Source organism: Ascaphus truei, chromosome 13 (genome assembly GCF_040206685.1).
Source record: "Ascaphus truei isolate aAscTru1 chromosome 13, aAscTru1.hap1, whole genome shotgun sequence".
In the NCBI taxonomy this organism is placed as follows: domain Eukaryota; kingdom Metazoa; phylum Chordata; class Amphibia; order Anura; family Ascaphidae; genus Ascaphus; species Ascaphus truei.
In genome coordinates, this window is record NC_134495.1 from 30,229,505 (window position 1) to 30,252,097 (window position 22,593).

Genomic DNA, 22,593 nt, shown 5'->3' on the forward strand with positions numbered 1-22,593 from the left:
AATAATAATATGTTTCTAAGGGTTACGGAGCAACGAAGATTTCGCTCTTTTTTTCGTATATTGCTTAAATAACGTAGCATTACTTCCAGGCGGTAACCTTAACGGAACCTAGTGAATATGGCATGCATATAATTTAGGCTGCAATGAGCGTATATGTGTGACATTTACAATAATGGGCGTTTTAAATAATGCCATAGCTGAAAAACAAATGTAATCACAATCTAAAAATAATTAAGAAACAATTATTATGAAGCTAATTTGTTCCATAATAATTGTTTCATAATTATTTTTAGATTGTAATTAAATTAGTTAAATGAGTTTTTCAGCTGTTCATTAGGTGTTGTTTAATTTCATGTTAGTATTAGTCAGTGTATTTAAATTGTTTGTCAGTGTTATTATTTTATTATTTTGTCTGTCAGTGTTTGTATTGTCTTATCAACAGTGGTTACGGATACGCATTATGATCTATTGCTGTGTTTATCTCCACATATTGTGAGGCGGCTTTTCACGACACATCTGAAAGATTCCAGGACATCAGGACTGGACATTCTGTTTCGTCAGACTGAACTATCTGTTGATTGGATTTGATTTTAGGCGCTGGATTATTATTTTTTGCTTCATACTGTAAAATATGTTACATATAAATTGATCGGTTACATATTTTACTGCTGGCGGGGACCTGTGGTACCATTGTGTGTCACCATGGCATTCTCTTACCAAAAAATAGCAAATATATGTATAACTTTCATGTGAAAAAAAAATTGGACAAAGAAGACACTAAAAATAAAGACGTAGGCCCATATTTAACAAGTGGTGTTATTCCACATGGCACAAAAGTGACTTCCGTCACTGGCAGATATCTGGTGTAATAGCTGCTTTTAGTAACAAGGGCCGTAGCGCTAACATCGCGTGTCACTAATCTTTGCCACACAGATAACTTACAAATTGCGTATATATGCAAGTACATTTTCTCCAAGAAATAAAGAAAAGCCAGGCAGCAATAAAGCTACACACAGCTCCTATTATTCTCCTAAATGCACAAAAAGTAGCATGGCATGGTTTTCATTTAAAAAATAAAAAGAAATAAACACCTTGGTTCACTGACTGTTGGAATATGCCCTGGAAACGTCTTTCAGTGAGAAGGAGAAATGTAAGCCTCAATGACTACATACACTCCTTGTGGTTCATGCCCAATTAAGCATAGTTTGTGGAGGTATTGTAGCAAACGATGAGGCAGTGAATAGATGACGAGAATTGTTACCAAAGACATGTAGATCTGTCTCCGGTTCAGTGGTTAGGCCTGTCTGCCTTTTCTTCATGTGCCAAGCCTGCAAGCCAACGTCAAGGCATGACCAAACTTTGCAGGTCCTAACCTAACCTGTTGAAACTTCTCTTTAACGCTTTGGCCAAAGGGTTTAACCAAATGACCCTTGTTTATGAGAATATTATCATTTAAGTATTTAACTACAGCTCAACCCCCTTATAACGCTGTGCTTGGGGTCCAAAGAATCACATCGCGCTATAAGCGGATCGCGTTAGAAATAATGTACAATTGTATGCAATGTACAATAAAGTATTTAAGATACCAATAATCGTGTTGTAAAGTATTCATAAATACGAAAATTTGGGAGCCACGCTTGCACCGCGTTATAAGCGGATTCGCGTTGTAACGGACCGCGTTATAACGGGGTTGAGCTGTATATACTAATTACTATATATTTTGTCAAACTGGATGTTACATTGGGCTTTTCTGTCTTGTGTTGTATACATTTGGCCACGCCCAGTAGCTCTCCTTTTTACATAAATAAATATATATATATGATGTGGTGGGTTTGGGGTCAGAGCTTGCTGTGGTTGTGCGTTTGTTAATTTCTCTTCATGTGCAGCAGAGCCAGTGGAGAATCCTGAAGTACTTAGAATTACTTTTCTAACGGCGACATTAACTTGAGAGGGAGTTAAAGGAACAAGTCCATTGCCTTCCTCAACCTATTTTTACATGGAAGGGAAGCAGGGGGTCCCCTGAAACTGAACTGCATTAACTTCAGCTCCAAGGGGGACCCCGATTCCTGAGATACAGGTAAGGTTCCGCCAGTATGTCCACAAGAAGGCCAATAGAAAGCCATAACCGATGATGTGGCAGCTTCCTATTGGCCTGCACACCGGACATTTCAACCGCCATTTTCTTACTCCTGGCGGGGAGAGTACCAGCATTACCTTTACAGGTACTGTATGAATCTCGGGAACCAGGAGGGTGGTAACAAAAAAAGTCCTCTTAAAAGGAGTAATTGCGCGTACTAGGCAGAAAACGTTTTATACACAACACAATTTTTATAATTTATTATTACGTTTTATATTATTATAAATTTAAATTATTATAAAACAATTGCCTTCCATAGAAAGATTCATTCCCCCCACAAATCTGACATTTGCACTTATTTGCTTTGTAACAAATAAATGAGTTTAATTTTCTCCAGGTCTGTTTAATCTGAATGTTACTATGGTTAATCTCTTTACACGTTATTAGTAAAATACTACAGCAATGAACCATCTCTGCATATAGAACAGTTTACAAACGGCTGTTATCACAAAATAGATTAGGTGAAGATTTTATAAAAAGCTCCTAAAAGGTTAAAAAAAAAAAGCTATTTAAAAATACTTATTCTTGTTTGATTTGTATAAAAATGGGTAGTCAGCTACATTTAACCTATAGAACATACAACTGCCATTAGCTCACTTCAGTCCTAGGGGGGATTGTCCCACTAAAGCAGGGGTGTTCAACCAGTCCTCAAGAGCAACCAACGGGTCAGGTTTTAATTATATCCCTGCCTCAGGTGGTGCAATAAAATGACTGAGCCACTGATTGAGCCACGTGTGCAGGAATATCATTAAAACCTGGCCTGTTGGTGGCCCTTGAGGACTGGACCTCCTGCCCTTAAGCAACTAAGTTTCTGGACCCTGTACCCTGCTGAGGTGTATTACATTGTGTGTGATTGAGGGACCAGGGCATGAAAAAATGACCTTACCTCCACAAGTACAGTAAAATAGCCCCGTGTGCACTGGCCAGCCCAGTGCTGTAAAGGCCGCAGCTGCAGAAGGAATGTGTCAGACGTTCCGACCACCGCTCTGCTTCCTGAAGCCGTGGCCCACAATGCCTTGCATAGCACCACCGAAAGCACTTCGTGCTGCGGCTTCAGAAAACAGAGTGGTAATTGTCAGCTCTGCATCTGCCAAGTTTCTTCTGCAGAAGGGGTCTTCCCAGCACCATTCGTGACCCGGAAAAGGTAGATTAGTGAATTTCTGTGATAGATTATTATAAAATCACTTATTTATAACATATTTTGTTATAAATTTTTTGTTTTATTCAAAACATATTTTGAAGCACAGGACAAGGGGCTTGAGACAAACACAATGACATTCTTATGCGCTGGCACAGCAGGTAAGTCGCTAAGAAGGGATCCTTTCTTTTCTTACTGTCAAAATAACCACAGCCCTTCTATCCCCTGTATTGATTGCTGAGAAGCAAGTGGAGCAATTAAGCACAGGAGCGGCCACTCTACATACTTCAGAGGTCGGAAGATAACCTTGGCAGAGATATGATTAATGTTTGTGACAATTGACAATGAAAAACGTGGATCAAACAATTTCATCATAATATTTTGCAATATTTTAGCAATGTATTACTAGTAATTTAGTGATCAAGATGCTTATTCAATAAAGTGGCATCGTTCCGGGCTGGCACTACCGCACGGAAACTCCCACTGATTTGAAGGTTTGTTTCCATGCAGAAGCGCAGAATCAGCACTATCACACTTTATTGAATATAAGCCCTTAACGGACACATTCACTGTTTGTGTTGTACTGTATATTGTACCTTCACAAAATGTAAGTGTCGCCCTATAACGTTGGAAAATAAATGTTTTCTTATGAATGACCTCAGGCATCAACATCAGCAAATGATGTATTATTGCAGAATTATTTTAATTATACCATGTCATTATCTTCAAACTAACATACTGAGTTTACTGGTCTTTCATATGTATTCACTAATTAAATACCCAAAGATGGACGGTGGACAGACAGACACATACATACAGTGTGAGCCATCGCACCCTACATACAGAGTCATTTGGATTTCCCACTTGAATTTAGATATAGAGAGTAGGCAACCGGTGCATCAAAGTAAAACAGGTCCCCTTAAAGCATAATCAATTCTTCTGTTAGGGCCCCTCCAATGTTGATATGAACAGCAATAAAGCACCCTAGTAGGGCTAAGGGACTAGTAGCTGGTGCTAACCAGCACAATAAACCGTACATAAATTGTCCCATATAATAATGCAAAGTGTAAAGAAGACTCACTGTTTGCTTCCAGACTTCTTCATTGCGGAGTGGTCCCAGCAGGTATCCTTAGCAGCGTGCAGTCCACCAGACAAAGCATGCAGAAATTGGGTAAAAAAGGGCAGTGCACTGCCTAAGAAATGGAGGAGGCTGACGGTGGCAAAAAAAGTTCCTTTAATGAATAAAAGGATCAAACATGACCCCTGGATGTAACAGCAAACGCACACCTACGCGTTTCGATGTTTGATCCTTTTATTCATTAAAGGAACTTTTTTTGCCACCGTCAGCCTCCTCCATTTCTTAGGCAGTGCACTGCCCTTTTTTTACCCAATTTTTGAATTTAGGTATAATCCTTTTTGTGCAATGTTATTTTGCTATCTACAGATGTAATAAAGTCAAAATAGTATATGAGTTGCTCAAGAAGTTCCGGATTGAAAGATCTTTGGAACAAGAATCTTCATTTAAAATATCAAAGAGACCTCCATAAAAGAGCGCGTGATAAAAGAGAAAAGTGAAAGTATCTTGCGCTCTTCTCAATAAAGGGACAATAATTCCCTGAAGGTAAAGGTGAGTGAAATATGTACTATCCGCGCCCAGAAAACCTAATTGGAAATGTCCATACAAATCATTTTCTTCAGCAAGACTTGGCACTCACATTTTTCTTCTTCCTCACCCACTCCAGGAGTCTCTGTTTGAGGATTGAACAACCGCTGGTAGCAAAATGCAAAACCTTGATAAAGCAACTTGAGGTGCGAAACGCATAGGAGAGTTCTTTGCACCTCCTTTTTAGTTATGTCTAATTAATTAACTTTTTTTCATTAATTTTTTTGACCCATGACTCCCTTGGCTGTGCGCTGCTCCATTTTTGTTGCTTATGTACAGATGTAGCATTCTTCATTGTTCCCTTTCTGTGGGATAGGTTAGGATATTCTGCACTAACACTGCCACTAAATCATATGGAAAATGCAATATTCTTCGTTAGTATGAGAAATATTTTATTAGCTGGGGAAACAATGAAGCCTGCAACATCTGTAAGTATTTGAATATACAGCTCAACCCCCTTATAACGCTGTGCTAGGGGTCCAAAGAATCACATTGCGCTATAAGCGGATCGCGTTAGAAATAATGTACAATTGTATGCATACAATAAAGTATTTAAGATACCAATAATCGTGTTGTAAAGTATTCCTAGATACGAAAATTGGGAGCCACGCTTGCATCGCGTTATAAGCGGATTCGCGTTGTAACAGATCGCGTTATAACGGGGTTGAGCTGTTCTTTTAAATACAGTATGTAAATCAGCATGTGATAGCTCATCGTCCATTTACATATGAGCTTTAGTTGCTATCATTCATTACCAGATATGCTGCATGTTAACTCACCTCTCATTGGCGACTTCATTGCTGCCTCCACCATGCCAAGCAAAAGCTGTAAACTCTTGGGATCCTGAGCCAATCCGGACGCAAATGCAGCCAGTGCATCTGCATGGCGACCAAGGTACTGAAGGGCAACACCCTGTCTGAAGTATGCCTAGAACAAATAAGAAGTGATGCACTTTAATGTCAAGAAAGGAAATAGTAGCTGACTATATAATACACAGTATATAAATTAATTGTTGCATCGCTGTACACAGAACTTTGAAGGCACACCTTTAAGGTTCTACACTTTGTACATGCCCGTATTCCTTCCTGTCTTGACTATTGTAGCCTACTACTAACATGTTCCCTGCTTCACAACATTCTCCGTTGCATTCTATCCATGCTGCAACTAGAATCATTTCACTCTAAGCCACTCTCCTGGATACCTAATACATTCTGTATCATCTACAAAGTTCAAAGTTCTATACTTGATACTCTTTTACAATCTAACTTTTGGTGCATAGGGAAATACATTGACTTGCGCAAGGTCACAAGGAGAGTGTTGGGAATTCAAACTGAGTTTATCCACTTCAAAAGGTAGTGTTTTTACCAGTAATCTACACTTTCACCTCCTATGATAGCTATATACAAATATATTCAGGGTCAATATAAGGAGCTTTCAAAAGAACTATTCATCCCAAGGGCAGAACAAAGGACACAGGGTTATCCCTTGAGGTTGGAGGAAAGGAGATTTCACCTGCAACAAAGGAAAGGGTTCTTTACAGTAAGGGCAGTTACAATGTGGAATTCATAACCCATGGAGACTGTGATGGCAGATACAATAGATTTGTTCAAAAAAGATGGACATCTCTCTAGAAAGGAAAGATATACAGAGATATACCAAATAAGTAAACATGGGAAGAATGTTGATCCAGGAAGTAATCTGATTGCCAATATTGGAGTCAGGAAGGAATTTATGTTTCCCCTTAAGAGATATCATTGGATAATGTTTCACTGGGTTTTTGTTTGCCTTCCTCTAGCTCAAAATACTGTAAATAGAAATATCGGATAAGTATCTGTTGTCTAAATGTAGCATAGGTTGAACTTGATGGATACATGTCTTTAATCAACCTCATCTACTATGTAACTATGTAACAGTAATATTGTAACAGTAATATTATTTCTCATTTGACATGTAATTTTTTTCTCTATGCCTTCCCAACACCCGGAATTGTGTTTTATATCCAGATGTAGCTGGCTTCATTGTCCTCTCTTTTGTGGTATATTGGGGTATCCGGCATTACCATTGGCTATGAGAACTCAGTTATATTCTAAGGCATGTCTGGTTATGTTGAGGTTTCGCAGGAACAATGAAGCCTGCTACTCCTGTATACGAAACACCATTCCTGCAAATATTTACATCACAAAAGTAGTTATTCTTTATACCTATTGCTCGCAGATCTAAATAAAATCATGCATGTTGTCTACAAGGCTTATTGAAAGAATGAATGATGCTACAATATACATACAATGGATGCTGACTACTCTCTTGATTTACTGTATAAACGCAAAATCTTTATTTTGTGCATGAACGCACAGATTTGCACAGACATGTACAGTATACCCACACACATCACATAAATATCTGTCGACAGAAACATCACATTGTTTAAATATTACATTATGGGCCATATATATTATTTACTAAGCTGTGCTATGCCAGAAGGCACCTCCAGCGCTAGGAGACACCTGATGGGCCATTCACTTGAAACTCTCTCTTCAGTGGATATGCACTGTGAGGGGGAATGCCTCTCATTATCACCAACGGCCGTTATAGATAACGTTATGTTATTAGCCATTCAATCTATGCAGTAAGGCATGACGTGATGTTAACTTAGGTTAACGTCATATTAAGTCACTTAAAGCAGCAGTCCAAACTGACGTTTTTTTTTTATTCATTTTTCCCCCTTTAATATGTGCAGCAATAGAATCTACAGTAATTAGCTAAGTTGCCGATCGATCAGTTCTCCTGTGATCATCAACGAAGATTTGGCTATGGGGTTCACTAAATGGCTGTCAGTGCAGCAGAAGAGGACCCAAGATGCAAAGTTCTGTGGGGAAGATCATGTGACCAGGCAGTCACTAGATACAATTGGTCCACTGCTAGAGAGGGCAGGGCTCAAAAAGGGGTGTGCCCGAGCTTGTTTCAGAAGAGGAAGGGGATGTAACTTTGTAAATGGTTGCTATAGAAACAAAAATGCTTGTTACATTATAATACATTACAAATCTCATTGAGAGATGTTTTAAAAAAATGCTACAAGTATTTTCTCATAGTACAGAATTGATTAATTTAAAAAAAACACACGTAGAATATTGCTTCGTCTGCAGCTTTAATGGTGCTTCTGGACCTTTTGTGTTCACATTGTGAATACATCCTTCTTTCACATGTATGAACATCACTGTTAACATTACCATGTGGCATCAAAACGTTGTTCTTTCTACATGAAATACCTCCTCTTTTAAATCCTAAATGGTCACTCTACGTTTACACCAGTATTATATCCCCCAAATCTATTCCATCTTCATTTGTATCCACTTAATGATTGTCTTGCATGTAACTGAAGTTTTTGTTATCCATTTCCAAGTGCTCGTCTGTGCCCTTGGCTCGGTTGCTTTTTTTTTTGTCCCCCGTGCTAAGGTCGCTGATAAATATCTACTATAATACTGGTCCCACAATATAGCCCCAAGGTACCTCACTAACAACAGCGTCCACTCCGACAAATACTTGCTCAATATCCCCATCATTAAGCTGCCATTTATCAAATCTCCCACCAATAATAGCTTTAGCATGTGTCCATTTCAGTTACTATATTCTTATCTTATCTAAGACCTTGCAGAGATTTACAAAGACCAGTTAAATTGAAGAAAGAACAGGACAGATTAATTTGACACAATTGCCCTTTTGTGAAATTGCATTGAGTGACATCATGATAGCCTTTATCCTCCATACCCTTTCATTTATCTGTCCTTTAAGATTTATTAAATATTGTACCTATTAGTAAGGTTAGACCACGTTCCACCTTTTCTTACATGCTGAACGCATGCACATCATTCCCCAGTCTGCTGGCTCCACTCACCAATCTAATATTTACTTTGTGTAGTACGCCAACTATGAAATATTAGAACAAATCAATACAATGAACACAATGTCTAATAACTCCTCTAATCCCCAGACAACTCAGCTCAGTCTTCACTCTGGGATCAATATTAATCAAACTGTGTCTGATTCTTTCTTTTTTTTCTTCTTCTTCTTCCCAAATAAAAGATAGAACAGCAGTAAACTAGAGAAAGCGAAATCTTAATGTATTGGTGTGCGAACATTCAGGGTTTGCATGATGTGAGCCTCCAAAATAGTACCACATATTCTTATGGTTTAGTTACTGCACTGTGTATATCCATATATTATAAATCCTAGTAGTTAGTTAGATAGTAGCGCACAGTATCTTTTCTGTTTTCCAAAATAGTACGCCTTATCTTTTCTCAATCATGAATTATAATGTCGAAGATGATAGTTCATTATTTTATATTGTTTTCAGATTAAAACTCCAGCCCGTTTCAGTTGGGGCCCAGAACTAGTTTCCATCGGACCCCTCATGTCAGCCGCCTGGCACTTGCCCCTCTTACATTCCCTCTCCCCCTCCCCTTGCTCTCACCCCCCTCTATTTCTCTCCCCCTTTTCACACTACCATCCCCTGTGTATCTCCCCCTCCCTCGCACCCTCTCCCCCTCATATACTCTCTCCTCCCTCTCCTATACACCCTCTAGCCCTCCTTACTTTTACTTGAAGAGTGATTACATATTTCTAAAGAAGTCAATTACACTGATACGTTTATTAGATTGATACTTTCTTTAGATATTTTTCTTGAAAACCGCAGGACCTCTGGCACGCAAAAAGGTATGGGATAAGGGTGGGAAAATATGTATTTATGTAATTATGGGGTAAGGGGTGGGGGTACTGGACTGGGTGAGTAGGGAAAAAAAAGGTATGGGATAAGGGGGTAAAAGGCAGGGAAAAAGGTATGGGGCTGGGGGGGAGGTGGAAGGGCAAGGGGGTGGGGGGCAAGGTATGGGGCATGGAGGGGTGAGGGGAAGAGGTATTGGCTGAGGGTGTTACAGTACCTTGGTATGCAGTGGAGAGCTGGAAGAGGAAGTAGGAACACCTGGGTGACTCAGGGAGGGGGCTGTGAAGGGAATTGCAATGGCCCACAGAGGGGCTTTGAGACAGCCCACAGAGGGGCCCTTTGAAGGGGCCTGTAATGGCCCACAGAGGGTCCGTGTGAAGGGGACTACAATATCCCACGGAGGGGACTTGAGACAGTCCAGAGGGGTCCGGCAGAGGGGAGGCTCAAGGAGGGGGATGTGAAGGGAGCTACAATGGCCCACAGAGGGTCCATGTGAAGGGGACTGCAATGTCCCACGGAGGGGCTCTATGAAGGGGCTCTATGAAGGGGCTTTGAGGTGGCCTGCAGGGGGACCCTGTGAAGGTGGTGGTTGCTCCTCAACTCGGGGGGGTGGGGGAGGGATTGAGAGGGGAGAGAAAGCACTGGGCGGCAGCGCCAGCTCCTGGGGCTGGTTTAGGATTAGAAATAAGGAGCTGCACAGCCAGGAAGATTCAAAGATGTTTTTCCCGCCTGTGCAGGAAGGCCCTAATTGGGCTCAGTTTCCCTTACTGACTTGTTGGCCAGCGGGCTGGGCCCCCTGTCTCACCAGGGCCCGGGACAGAAGTACTGGCTGTCCCTACCTGTCAGCTGCCCTGTTTATGTCAATAGGCCATAATGTGTATTTTTGCATCTACAGCAGTGTTTTTCTAACTGAGTCCCTAAAGGTTTCCTGATATTTTCAGGTCATATGAAAATTGTACCAAATACAATTTTACAATGCATCTGATCTCAGACGCGCTATTAGAGAGGGTTGGGGCTCCTTACAATGTATCCGATCTCAGACATGCTATTAGAGTGGGTTGGGGTTCCTTACAATGCATCTGATCTCAGACGCGCTATTAGAGAGGGTTGGGGTTCCTTGCAATGCATTTGATCACAGACGCACTATTAGTGAGGTTTGGGGTATCACAACATTTCACAATATAATTACATGGTTCCTTAACCAAAAAAGTTGGAAACCACTGATCTAGAGAAGATGTCACATGGAATAGCACCGCTTAGTAAATATGGGTTGTGGTATTTCCTTCCCTTTCATATAAAACTGGTATTCTATCAAATGAAGCAAATATTCACTGTGTACAGTAACAAGTATAATATAGAATATTAACCATTCTCCTTTACTGCAAAACATTTCCACATTGCATAACCTTGTTAGAATGGCCAGCAGCAGCACAAATGAAGTATACATACAGAGACATATAGGGACATAGTATATGGCTCGGCACCCCAAATCCACCTTAGCAAACTTGACACCACCTACAATTCAATTTGTCATTTTGTTCTCCAATGCAACTACAACACACATCACTGCGAAATTCTCAAAGAACTAGATTGGTCATCACCTTGAGTCTAGGTGCAAAGTTCACCTTTCTTGTCTTGCCTTCAAATACTTTCTGGGCAAGCTAACCGTCTATCTGAACAAGCTCCTCATCCCTAGCACATGCAGCACTTATCATCTGAGATCTGACTCCAAAAGACTGTTCATGGTCCCAAGGCTCAACAAAGTATCCGGCCGCTCCTCCTTCTCTTACCGTGCACCCCAAAACTGGAACAACCTACCGGAGACTCACACATCCACCACCAGTTTAAGTTCTTTCAAAATTATGGCTGTCTCACATTTTAATCTGTCTGTAACTGTTTCATAAGCCTATAATATACATCTTCTTTAACTGTGCATGCAATGTCTTGTATATAATGTATACCCTGTTCATTTATGTAACTGTATTTGTAACCATGTACAGTATTATTTGTCATCATAACTCTGTGCCCAGGACATATTTGAAACAGAGAGGTAACTCTCAATGCATTACTTCCTGGTAAAACATTTTATAAATAAATAAAGTATGTACAGTACACATGAAATACCTATAAATAACTTCTCAGCCTGAAGATATCTGTTATTTACGCTTGCTTTGCTGCTCCTAAACTAACCCAAGAAAGCATGACATGTAAAAATTAGAGATGACAAGACACAATTGGGAACATAACTAGCCAATCTGCTTTCCATTAGCACACCGTGATTGTAGGGCAACTTCTAATTAATTGGATGGAAGTAGAATTTATCCCATTAATCGCCACTACCATTCAACTGTAGTGAAAAAGCTGATTGGTAAATTGCATTTGTCGTGCTTTAAAAGACAAATAAAGAGAGCAGAATTTGCTGTTAAACAGATGGACGTAGATTAAATAATACAGTTAATGAAAAGTGACGTGTTATTTGACCTATGACACAAATGGTGGCATTTGCCATACTGAGCTGTCGTTAAATTACATCAAACACACTATATCATATTGCAAATGATGTGCAGACATGCTAATTTTTCATTTAGTATTCAAGTTGCCTGTAGCCGAAACCAAGTCAAGTAGCACAGCTGTATGTAGACTTTCTACGCCCCTTAGAAGTAGAATTGTGTTTTAAGACCCAATATTACTCCAGAGTACTTTAATACATTGCGGTGTAACTCTGCTTTTTACATATTTTAGTATATTTCTTGGCTAGCTAAAAACATAACTCTACATTGAAATTTCAACATGGTGACTACAGAACAATAAAAGAATGAAATAAGCTGTAATCTTCATAACGTCAGTGCTTCCTTCCCACGCCTCTGCAATTCCTTGTGCACTTGATTTGAACCATTTATCGCGATTCAGAGAGTAGTTACAGATGTAGCCAACGTTATTGCAACCTGTGGTTCGCTCCCGCAGGTGAAATGGCCTCATAGCCTCTGTCTTACTCAAAACACGGGCGCTTGTGCATTGTGTACGTCCCATTGGCTACATCTGTATCAAGTTCACAATAACAACTTATATTTCATATAGCACTTTCCTCACAGTGGGACCCAAAACGCTTCACAATCACAGTACAGTGCGCGGTACGCAGCACACAGGCATTTTTACACCGCCCCTGCCCAGATGATTTACAACCTGTTTTTTGTGTGCCTGAGGCACAGGGCGATAAAGCAACTTTCCCACGGTTACAAGGAGCCGACACCGGGACGTGATCAGGTTCCCCTGACTCAAATGCGGTCATTATCTACCAAGTGTCTTTAATCACTGGGCCACGCCTCCCTCAATCATCATTGCCCTATGATTAAAGTCTGTCTAAAGGCAACGGGGACATTAATTCATTAAACTGTGACTTGAACGGGAGTTTCCATGGGATAGAACCGCGATCAGAACGCTTGCAAAATTATTAAATAACCACCAAAGGGTCTTTTGAACATTTTCATTTGTTTACTTTTATATATAGTTTATAATGAACCAAGTAGAAGCACAGCATTCAATATAAATACTGTTCAGGGGAGTGCATATACAAGACAAGGTTACGAGCATAAGCAAGTAATAGAATTCAAAAGACAATCCCCGAAACAAGGAGATTGGTAAAAGGGAATATATTGAGGTGGTGCCGTATGAAATATAAGTGCATTTCCATGATCGCGCATCTCAAGGGAGGCGAGTGTATTTAGGGCCATGTGTATGATTACCATTATCCTGGTCTAATTAGCGGCAGCATATACTGTAGCACCACCTTCGAGGAACGGAAGAACCCTAATAGTCCATTCATGTTAATCGGCTGAAAGGTTTCTCCCGACCCTGGGAGGTGTTTCATGGCACAGCCCTGTTTAGTAAAAAAAAATATTTTTAGAATCCTATTAAAAAAAAGTTTTTTCGTAATAGAAAGAAAGAAAAGGCGAGGTTAAAGTGAAACCTTTTATTGGCTGAGGATTAATAAGAGTGCAAGCTTACAGGACCACTCAGGTCCCTGCTTCGGGTATGTTACAATAGAAGAGGCTATATACTGTAGTAAGATCTATGTATACGGGGCACAATCAAGAACAGGACATTGGTATGTGAAACAGAGTCATTCAAATGGTTGGAGTCAGAGTAATGCAAGAAGGAAATGCAGGGGAGTTATACCGTGAAAGCGGAGGTGTGAAATGCCTGAGCATTTGGGGGAAGCAGTGTCGCAGAAGTGCTCTGTGGTGGAAAAAGTCTCTCATGGAAGGTAGAGAACATATCATGTTGGTATCATCTAATCAAGTAAGTGCTAGAATAGAGCAGGAGTGTGCAAACTTTTGGTGCTATGCCCCCCTGCCTGCTCTCCCCCAGTGCCCGCGCCCTCCCTTACTTTTGTGCTGCATCAAATGACGCTGCTTTGCCATGGCGACGCATCGGCCGAAGCCGGCTGAATCAAGGTAAGTGAGTTACAGAGGCATCGCACGGTCCCCCAGCATTTAATTTAAATGTCTTGGGGAAGAGCGTGAGGCCTTTGTAACTGCCGCGCACCCCCTAAAAAATCTCCCTAGTTTTCGCACCCCCGGAATAGAGGATACAGTATAATGTGACACAAATCCGTTATCCCGGGTTAAGCCTGCTTGTAGAGTGCCACATTTTTCCATGAGTTTTTATTCCCATCTGTTTTTGGTCTCTTTGTCTTTCGAAGTTTCCCTTCAATAGGATGACTTGTTGATGTTGTAACCCGCGCTGTAGAAGGGTTCTCCCACTTATGTGTCCGTTTTCTTCCTGTTGGTACTGTGGCAATGCAAATGTATCCTTTTTCTCAGGGTCTGTCCTGTTTTACCTACATTAAATCCTTTGTTGGAGCATTTCATGCACATGATAAAGATAGACAACATTAGGTGAACCGCAGGAAGAATTACCCATGGTTTTGAAGTTTTGATAACCTGTCTGTAGTTCGCCTTTTTTGTTGGCACAAAGAAAATGCCCCACGGTCTGTGGGATGCCAAACAGAGACCCTCACAATTACTTGTTTCAAGTACAACTGCATCTGCTCAGAAACCACCAACAACCGATGAACATCAAAACTTCAGGAGCGATTTAATCAAGCAAGGCCAGGAATGGCCTTTCCACTGGTGACAGATGACCTTGTGGTTTCCTATCAGCCCGTGGGACATAGGAGATTTAAACCGCCATTTTATTTCAAAGGAGGGGACAGAAATCCTCTACCTTTAGCATTAAGTATCTCTAGAACCAGGGGTTCCCAGAGTCGATAATAGCGTGTTTCAGCTCCAGCGTATTGGTATCCAATATGAGGCTTCAGTGTAGTCGGCGTACACACTGAAGTTCCGGCAACTATCTTGCTTCCTGGCAATTAGTGACCACACTGAGATAGTGGCCATATTAGTTACTGGTATACTACCAAAAAAAGGCAGGACTTCCTCCAGGAATTTGCCAGAACATGGTTTCAGGTTTGTTCCTGTGAGACTCCTGCTTGTTTGCATTCAGCCTTAACCTCTGCCTGTGAACTCAACTACGATCCTCTACTGCGTGCCTTGACCTCTGCCTGTGACCCCGAAGCCGACATACTCATTCAGAACAAAGTGTCTCGGTTCAGGTCAGGTGACTTTATATCCTATCTCAGCCCTGAGGATCCACTTCCTGTTATGAGACGAGCATCGCTACACAGAGACCTCCTGGTTTCCATGCTGCTTTCAGTTCCTCATTCAGTCCTGCTGAAGCTCTAGTTCCCACCATATAAAGCTACTTGCATTCAATTTGCAATAAATGTTTATGTTTACTTCCACTACTCCACTTCTCCATCGATTGCAATAGCCTGCAGGCCTTTGGGGGAACAACCATCTCTAAATCAAAAATGCCGACACATCACCCACCAAGCTGAGCATATTATAGTAATGTTCTTGCAGTCTTGTTTTTAGTTTTCTAGTTGTTATACCAACATATAAGATTGCAGGGGCAGATAAACATATATATCACCATTTCAGTGCTGTTAATACACATTACAAGTTGTGGATTTAAAACAATCCATTTGTTTACAAGGATCTCAAACTCTTTTAAATGTTAAACGTGGCTGGTATGTGAAAGGAGCAATTCATGCTCTTTTTGTATTACTGTTCTTTATCATAGGTTTGATTCAGGGGGTCTTGGGAGCTGAACCTCATAAATTTTAGCTACGGGGACACCCTGCTTCCTGAAACACAGACATCGAAAGGGAGTGCCGGGATCTCAGTAAAGTTTGAAGCATCATGCTAGCCAATAGGAAGCCAAACCTCATGATGTCACGGCTTCCTATTGGCTGGCAGGGCGCCGGAGCTGTGAAACTCTGCCATTCTGTGAACCCTGCCAGCCGAGCCGAACGGCTACTGGCACCCCTTACGCAGAGGAAATTCACCAACTTGGATTTCCTTTTTAAAGCGTTGCACAGAATTGGCACATTTTGTGCCCAATGTGGTACCTTGTACAGCACCTGCTGGAAATAATTGACCATTGAACAAATAATAGTTATGGTGTACAATAAAATGTAGCTAGAAATTCACTATGTGCTAATTCTTTAGTACATTCAGTTGCAAGAACTTATTCAATAGCTTTATTCCTGCTGTATGGGGACTTGATCTGTACCGCGCTTCCACATGAAGAGAGAGTAACCCTGCACTTATAGTGCCGGTGACAGTGACTCGACGTCGCGGTAAAACAAATGCATTTCCGCCATCGCATGCACTTATAGTAAGCGCGACGGTGCGATGGATTGGTCGCGATCGCTGGAAGTCATCTCTATTTGATTTTCCAGCGACCGTCGCGTCGCCGTCGCTATAAGGGTAGCCAAGTTGGTGGTGTAGCCCTAGAAACCTGCATATTACACTTTGCCAACAGTCAATAAGCAGTTTTGTGCCACACATTAAATGTTATAAATACAATTAGTCATTGGGCACTTTATGGTTCATTCATAAAAATTCTACTAGGTTAAAGAAAGTCAGTCATAGCTGGAATGTGGGACTATACGTCAGAATCCGGTTTCATCAACAAGATAGGTAACTGAAGCAAAGAGCGGTGTAATAATGATGTGCACACATCCAAAATAATAATAACCAAAGGGGCACTTTTATACATTATCAGGAAGATTAATAGTCAAGGAACAAAATCCCAACATTACTTGGAAAACAAACCACACTCATTCCTTTGATGCAGTGAAAACAAAATACATAGCAACATATTTACAGAGGAGTTTGTCAGTGTAAAATTAATATAATGGTGAAGAAATATAGTGTATTCTTCGAGCCTGCAGTGCATCCGAGCGGTGATTGTCATATATAACCATATATAACATAATACTGTATACAGTATGTAACCCTGCTTTCCCTCAGCCTATAGAATCTGATGCTCAGGTTGAGACCTGAGTCCTATGGATTTATACATATGTACCAGTATATATATTACAGTATGCAAACCATGTGACGTGGGACCAGAACAATTGGACACAACACAACCGTATTGACTTATAACAGGTTTCAAACTGTATATGTACGTATACGTTTTAGACAACCTGACAGTGATCCTTAACTGTAGGATCACCTTATACACTTGTAGACGGACGTTCACAGAGGTACACAATTAGGAGGCTTTATAATGTGAAATTATAATAGGCTTTATTGTGCCTGTTCCTTTTCATCAGGAAATTATCCAAACACAGGGGGGGGGAACAAAGCTTCCATTCACTTGGGAGTATTTCTAGTGAAATCCTATGCAATTAATTCACATCTCCATTAGTTAAGCATGTCTCGCAGCCCCAAAACATATACAATAAGCAGATATAAGCAGTCTCTTAAGAATAAAAGTCTTATCTGTTTCTTGGAGGGAAAATCTTCTCACTTCCTGGTTCAGCTTCAGGTGTAGTAGTTTTCCCTGTGTCTTGAAATCAGCTCTGCTGTGCAGAGCTCAAGACCGGTCAGCTCCAAAGGTCAGCTCTCAGTCAGAGCTAAGGAGAGTCACTTCCTGTCTCAAAGGCAGGTAAACAATCTAATCAGGCAGGTGGTGTTTAGTAATTAACTACCACACTGCTAGATTAAAGGCACATTACTGAACAGGGATAAGTCCCCTGTTACAACACTATTACACATTTATATTATACCGTACAATAGAATCGCTGCGCGAATGGGTTATAAAGTCTATCACTGTCAGGCCTCCCAGTCCTGGGGGTACTGGCCTATATGTTAGGGGTGCCTGCACACCCGTTGGAGCTCGTTAGATATTGTGTATGTGTGTGTGTGTGTTGCAGGCCTGTGCTTCGCAAAGTGACTTCAGTACCAAGTACTAAAGGAAGTCAGTGGGAGATATCCTCTGCTGTGTCTCTCAATTACTCTGGACCTGAGCGCAGTCCTGCTCAGCTGGGCTCTGTTACACAGTGGTCTCTCTCCTTTGCTACTTGTAGTCTGGTCCTGCTCTGCTGGGCTCTGCTGCACGCGTTCGTCCAGCTGCGCACCGCTCCCTCCAAACAGCTCCCCAAACTCCTCCAGGAACTGCCTAAACTGTCTTGGCTGCCCCCTCTAAATAGCTCCTCCCTGTCTCAGTCCCTCCTCTTTCACCAGCCTGCCTACTGGCCTGCTACCGTCACCTGTCCTGTAGAGAGGAACCTGCTAGGGGGCAGTCAGCCTACGCTGCTTGTAGGCACATGGGGTTACATATATAACAGTTATATGCAGCACTATGCACGTTGACTGATTAACGTTAAAGCAGCAGTTCCCATGTTTTGTTAAATGTTACCCTCTGGTTCCACAGTTATTTGTAGTCTCTTGTGCCAGTTTCTGACAGACCAAAAAAATCCATGAAATATGGCCAGAGGGTCACCCATAGAAATTCACCATGTCATTTCCTGATGAAGATGTGTTTTTTTATTGGCTGCCAGAACAAGACTGACACGGGGGCCATTTTGTTTCCAATATTCTTGTTCAGTGGGGGAAAAGGCAAATATCTCAGGAAATTGGGGAGGGGGATGGGGTAGGAGGGCAGATAATACAATAAAATAAAAACAATTTGCACAGATTGTTGTTTTCATGTATTTGTTAAATACACAGTCATGTCAGTTCTCCCTGATTTTCAAAATCAGTGACACTAAAAGTGAAAAAAAGTGTAGTTTTCCATTACAAAGAATTTTTTTGCCCAAAACAACCAAATCTCACTGAATTTGTTAATTGGAGGGGGACAACTGTAAAAACATAGTGCATTTGCTGTCAATGCTACTGTATATCTAGCTACAATGAATCTAAATACTGGTGAGGACATGAACCAGCTATAAACAGAAACTGCTTTCTGCCCTTTTCCCATTTTATTGATAACTACTATATATGATAATCTGTATCACTGCATCTGTATCCAACGAGGTTACATTTAAAACCATGTAAACTGAGAGGGGAATATGTATCAACATGGAGCAATTTTATCCAATTTTTGGGGAGCAAAGGTATTCATTTGCATCCGTTTCCTTCCGATCCATATGTATGAAGCTTGTTATTTGAGCCTCTTACATCTGGTGCTGAGCAAAAGTGGTTAACTACACCTCAGATGTGGTGGAATAAGTTAACTCAACTCTAGTATATCACTGCAAACTTTGAGACATCTTATTATACTGCTGCTTTAAGTAACTTCTCCTCAAACTTCACCAAAGCCGTTGCCCAAATTGCCGACACAAAACTCACTCTGAAGCACCTTGCTACAGTATGGTGACAGTACATAAACCCATTTGACTCTGCTTCATTTTAGGTAATTTTCCAAGCAGAATTAGGCAAATTGTGTCATGCTTGGGTTGCTCCTCATAGTTCATCAAGGATTTTGATCCAGTTGTTGTGCTGTGTGCGTCAGCTTTTGTAAATTTGGGGAGGTTCAAAAGGAAGAGTTAAGGAGGGGTATGCATGATGCCCAGATTACAAGATGCATCATACTGTGTGCCAGGGGCGTAGCTATAGCCCGGGCAGAGCCCAGGGGCCGTGCTCTGTCAGTGTGCTGTGTGTCTGTCAGTGTGCTGTGTGTCTGTCAGAGTGCTGTGTGTCTATCAGTGTGCTGTGTGTCTGTCAGTGTGCTGTGTGTCTGTCAGAGTGCTGTGTGTCTATCAGTGTGCTGTGTGTCTGTCAGTGTGCTGTGTGTCTATCAGTGTGCTGTGCGCTCTGTCAGTGTGCTGTGTGTCTGTCAGTGTGCTGTGTGTCTGTCAGTGTGCTGTGTGTCTGTCAGTGTGCTGTGTGTCTGTCAGTGTGCTGTGTGTCTGTCAGTGTGCTGTGTGTCTGTCAGTGTGCTGTGTGTCTGTCAGTGTGATGTGCGCTCTGTCAGAGTGCTGTGTGTCTATCCGTGTGATGTGCACTCTGTCAGAGTGCTGTGTGTCTATCAGTGTGATGTGTGTCTGTCAGAGTGCTGTGTGTCTATCAGTGTGCTGTGTGTCTGTCAGTGTGCTGTGTGTCTGTCAGTGTGCTGTGTGTCTGTCAGTGTGCTGTGTGTCTGTCAGTGTGCTGTGTGTCTGTCAGTGTGCTGTGTGTCTGTCAGTGTGCTGTGTGTCTGTCAGTGTGCTGTGTGTCTGTCAGTGTGATGTGCGCTCTGTCAGAGTGCTGTGTGTCTATCCGTGTGATGTGCACTCTGTCAGAGTGCTGTGTGTCTATCAGTGTGATGTGTGTCTGTCAGAGTGCTGTGTGTCTATCAGTGTGCTGTGTGTCTGTCAGTGTGCTGTGTGTCTGTCAGAGTGCTGTGTGTCTATCAGTGTGATGTGCGCTCTGTCAGAGTGCTGTGTGTCTATCAGTGTGATGTGTGTCTGTCAGAGTGCTGTGTGTCTATCAGTGTGATGTGTGTCTGTCAGAGTGCTGTGTGTCTATCAGTGTGATGTGTGTCTGTCAGTGTGCTGTGTGTCTGTCAGTGTGCTGTGTGTCTATCAGTGTGCTGTGTGTCTGTCAGTGTGCTGTGTGTCTATCAGTGTGCTGTGCGCTCTGTCAGTGTACGGTGCGGTCTGTCAGTGTGCGGCGTGATCTGTCAGTGTGCTGTGTGTCTATCAGTGTGCTGTGTGTCTGTCAGTGTGCTGTGTGTCTGTCAGTGTGCTGTGTGTCTATCAGTGTGCTGTGTGTCTGTCAGAGTGCTGTGTGTCTATCAGTGTGCTGTGTGTCTGTCAGTGTGCTGTGTGTCTATCAGTGTGCTGTGCGCTCTGTCAGTGTACGGTGCGGTCTGTCAGTGTGCGGCGTGATCTGTCAGTGTGCGGCGTGATCTGTCAGTGTGCGGCGTGATCTGTCAGTGTGCGGCGTGATCTGTCAGTGTGCGGCGTGATCTGTCAGTGTGCGGCGTGATCTGTCAGTGTGCGGCGTGATCTGTCAGTGTGCTGTGTCTGTCAGTGTGCGGCGTGATCTGTCAGTGTGCTGTGTCTGTCAGTGTGCTGTGTCTGTCAGTGTGCTGTGTCTGTCAGTTTGCTGTGTGTCTGTCAGTGTGCTGTTTGTCTGTCAGTGTGCTGTGTGTCTGTCAGTGTGCTGTGTGTCTGTCAGTGTGCTGTGTGTCTGTCAGTGTGCTATGTGTCTGTCAGTGTGCTGTGTGTCTGTCAGTGTGCTGTGTCTGTCAGTGTCCTGTGTGTCTGTCAGTTTGCTGTGTGTCTGTCAGTGTGCTGTTTGTCTGTCAGTGTGCTGTGTGTCTGTCAGTGTGCTGTGTCTGTCAGTGTGCTGTGTGTCTGTCAGTGTGCTGTGTGTCTGTCAGTGTGCTGTGTGTCTGTCAGTGTGCTGTGTGTCTGTCAGTGTGCTGTGTCTGTCAGTGTGTTGTGTATCTCAGTGCAAGCAACTGAGGTAATACGTGATAACAATCTTTATATTAGAGCATTTTTAAAATAGTTTGTCAATCTTTACACCGTTGTTTATAGTTAACTGTATTAAAAGAAGAAGTTACTGTGCAGAAGACTGTATGCATACAAGTGTTTTACAACCACGTGTGTGTGTGTGGGGGGGGGGGGTTATTGCTGTGTGTGTAGGTGATTATTCTAGTTTTTGTATTGTGGGGGGGTACTGTATGTGTGTGGCCAGGGGGTGGAGGAGAGGTTTGAGGGAGCTGGATTAGTGTGGTAGGGAGGGGGGTGGATGGGTATATATATATATATATATATATATATATATATATATATATATATATATATATATATATATATATATATATATATATACACACACATATATATTTATATTTTTTATTATTGCTTAGAATGCACCTTTACTGTACAAATAATTTTCATACCCGAATAAAAATAAGTAGCATACCTCTCCATTCAAAGAGTGGATAAAATAGACTTCCTTGTTGTTGTGGGCAATTCGTTTTCATGACGCTGTAAAACTATGATGTGATAGAATTATCAAGCAGAACAGGATTTCACTATAGGCCTCACACTTCATGAGGAGGCAGCGATTTCAAAGTTACTTAATAGCAACTCACATTTGCGTTCTGTTTAAAAAGGCAATCCAAGCAGGCGGTTTTTTTTGCATATTTTATTTTAACATAGGATTGAAGCAGGGGGTCTCCTGAGCTGAACCCCATTCATTTCAGCTATGGGGACCCCCTGTTTCTTGAGATACTTATCTCTATAAGGGGTGCCAGTAGCTGCTTCACTTGGATAGCAGGGTTCATGTAATGGCGGAGTTTTAAAGCTTCGGCGCCCTGCAGGCCAATAGGAAGCCGTGACATCATCAGGTTCGGCTTCCCATTGGCCCGCCTGACGCGGGAGCTGTAAACGTTCCAGAGATACCGGCACCCCCTTTGGAGTTCTGTATCTCGGGAAGCAGGGCGTCACCGGAGCTGAAATTAACGGGGTTCAGCTCCGGATACCCCCCGCTTCAAGCTTACGGTAAAAAAAAAATCCTGGAAAAAAGGTGCATGAATTGCTCCTTTAACACATTATGCACCTGATTCAGACCACCCCAGCCAAC

The 22,593-nt window shown here is 41.9% G+C and overlaps 1 protein-coding gene across 3 annotated transcripts in view; it reads right to left on the reverse strand.

The window, feature by feature from the left end:
* TTC28 (tetratricopeptide repeat domain 28) overlaps window positions 1-22,593 on the reverse strand; it is a 548,651-nt gene that overhangs the window by 293,235 nt on the left and 232,823 nt on the right. For all 3 annotated transcript variants that reach the window (XM_075569008.1, XM_075569007.1, XM_075569009.1), the window contains one exon: window positions 5,718-5,865. In XM_075569008.1, the coding sequence (XP_075425123.1) occupies window positions 5,718-5,865 (148 nt within the window). The remainder of the gene's footprint in view (window positions 1-5,717; window positions 5,866-22,593) is intronic.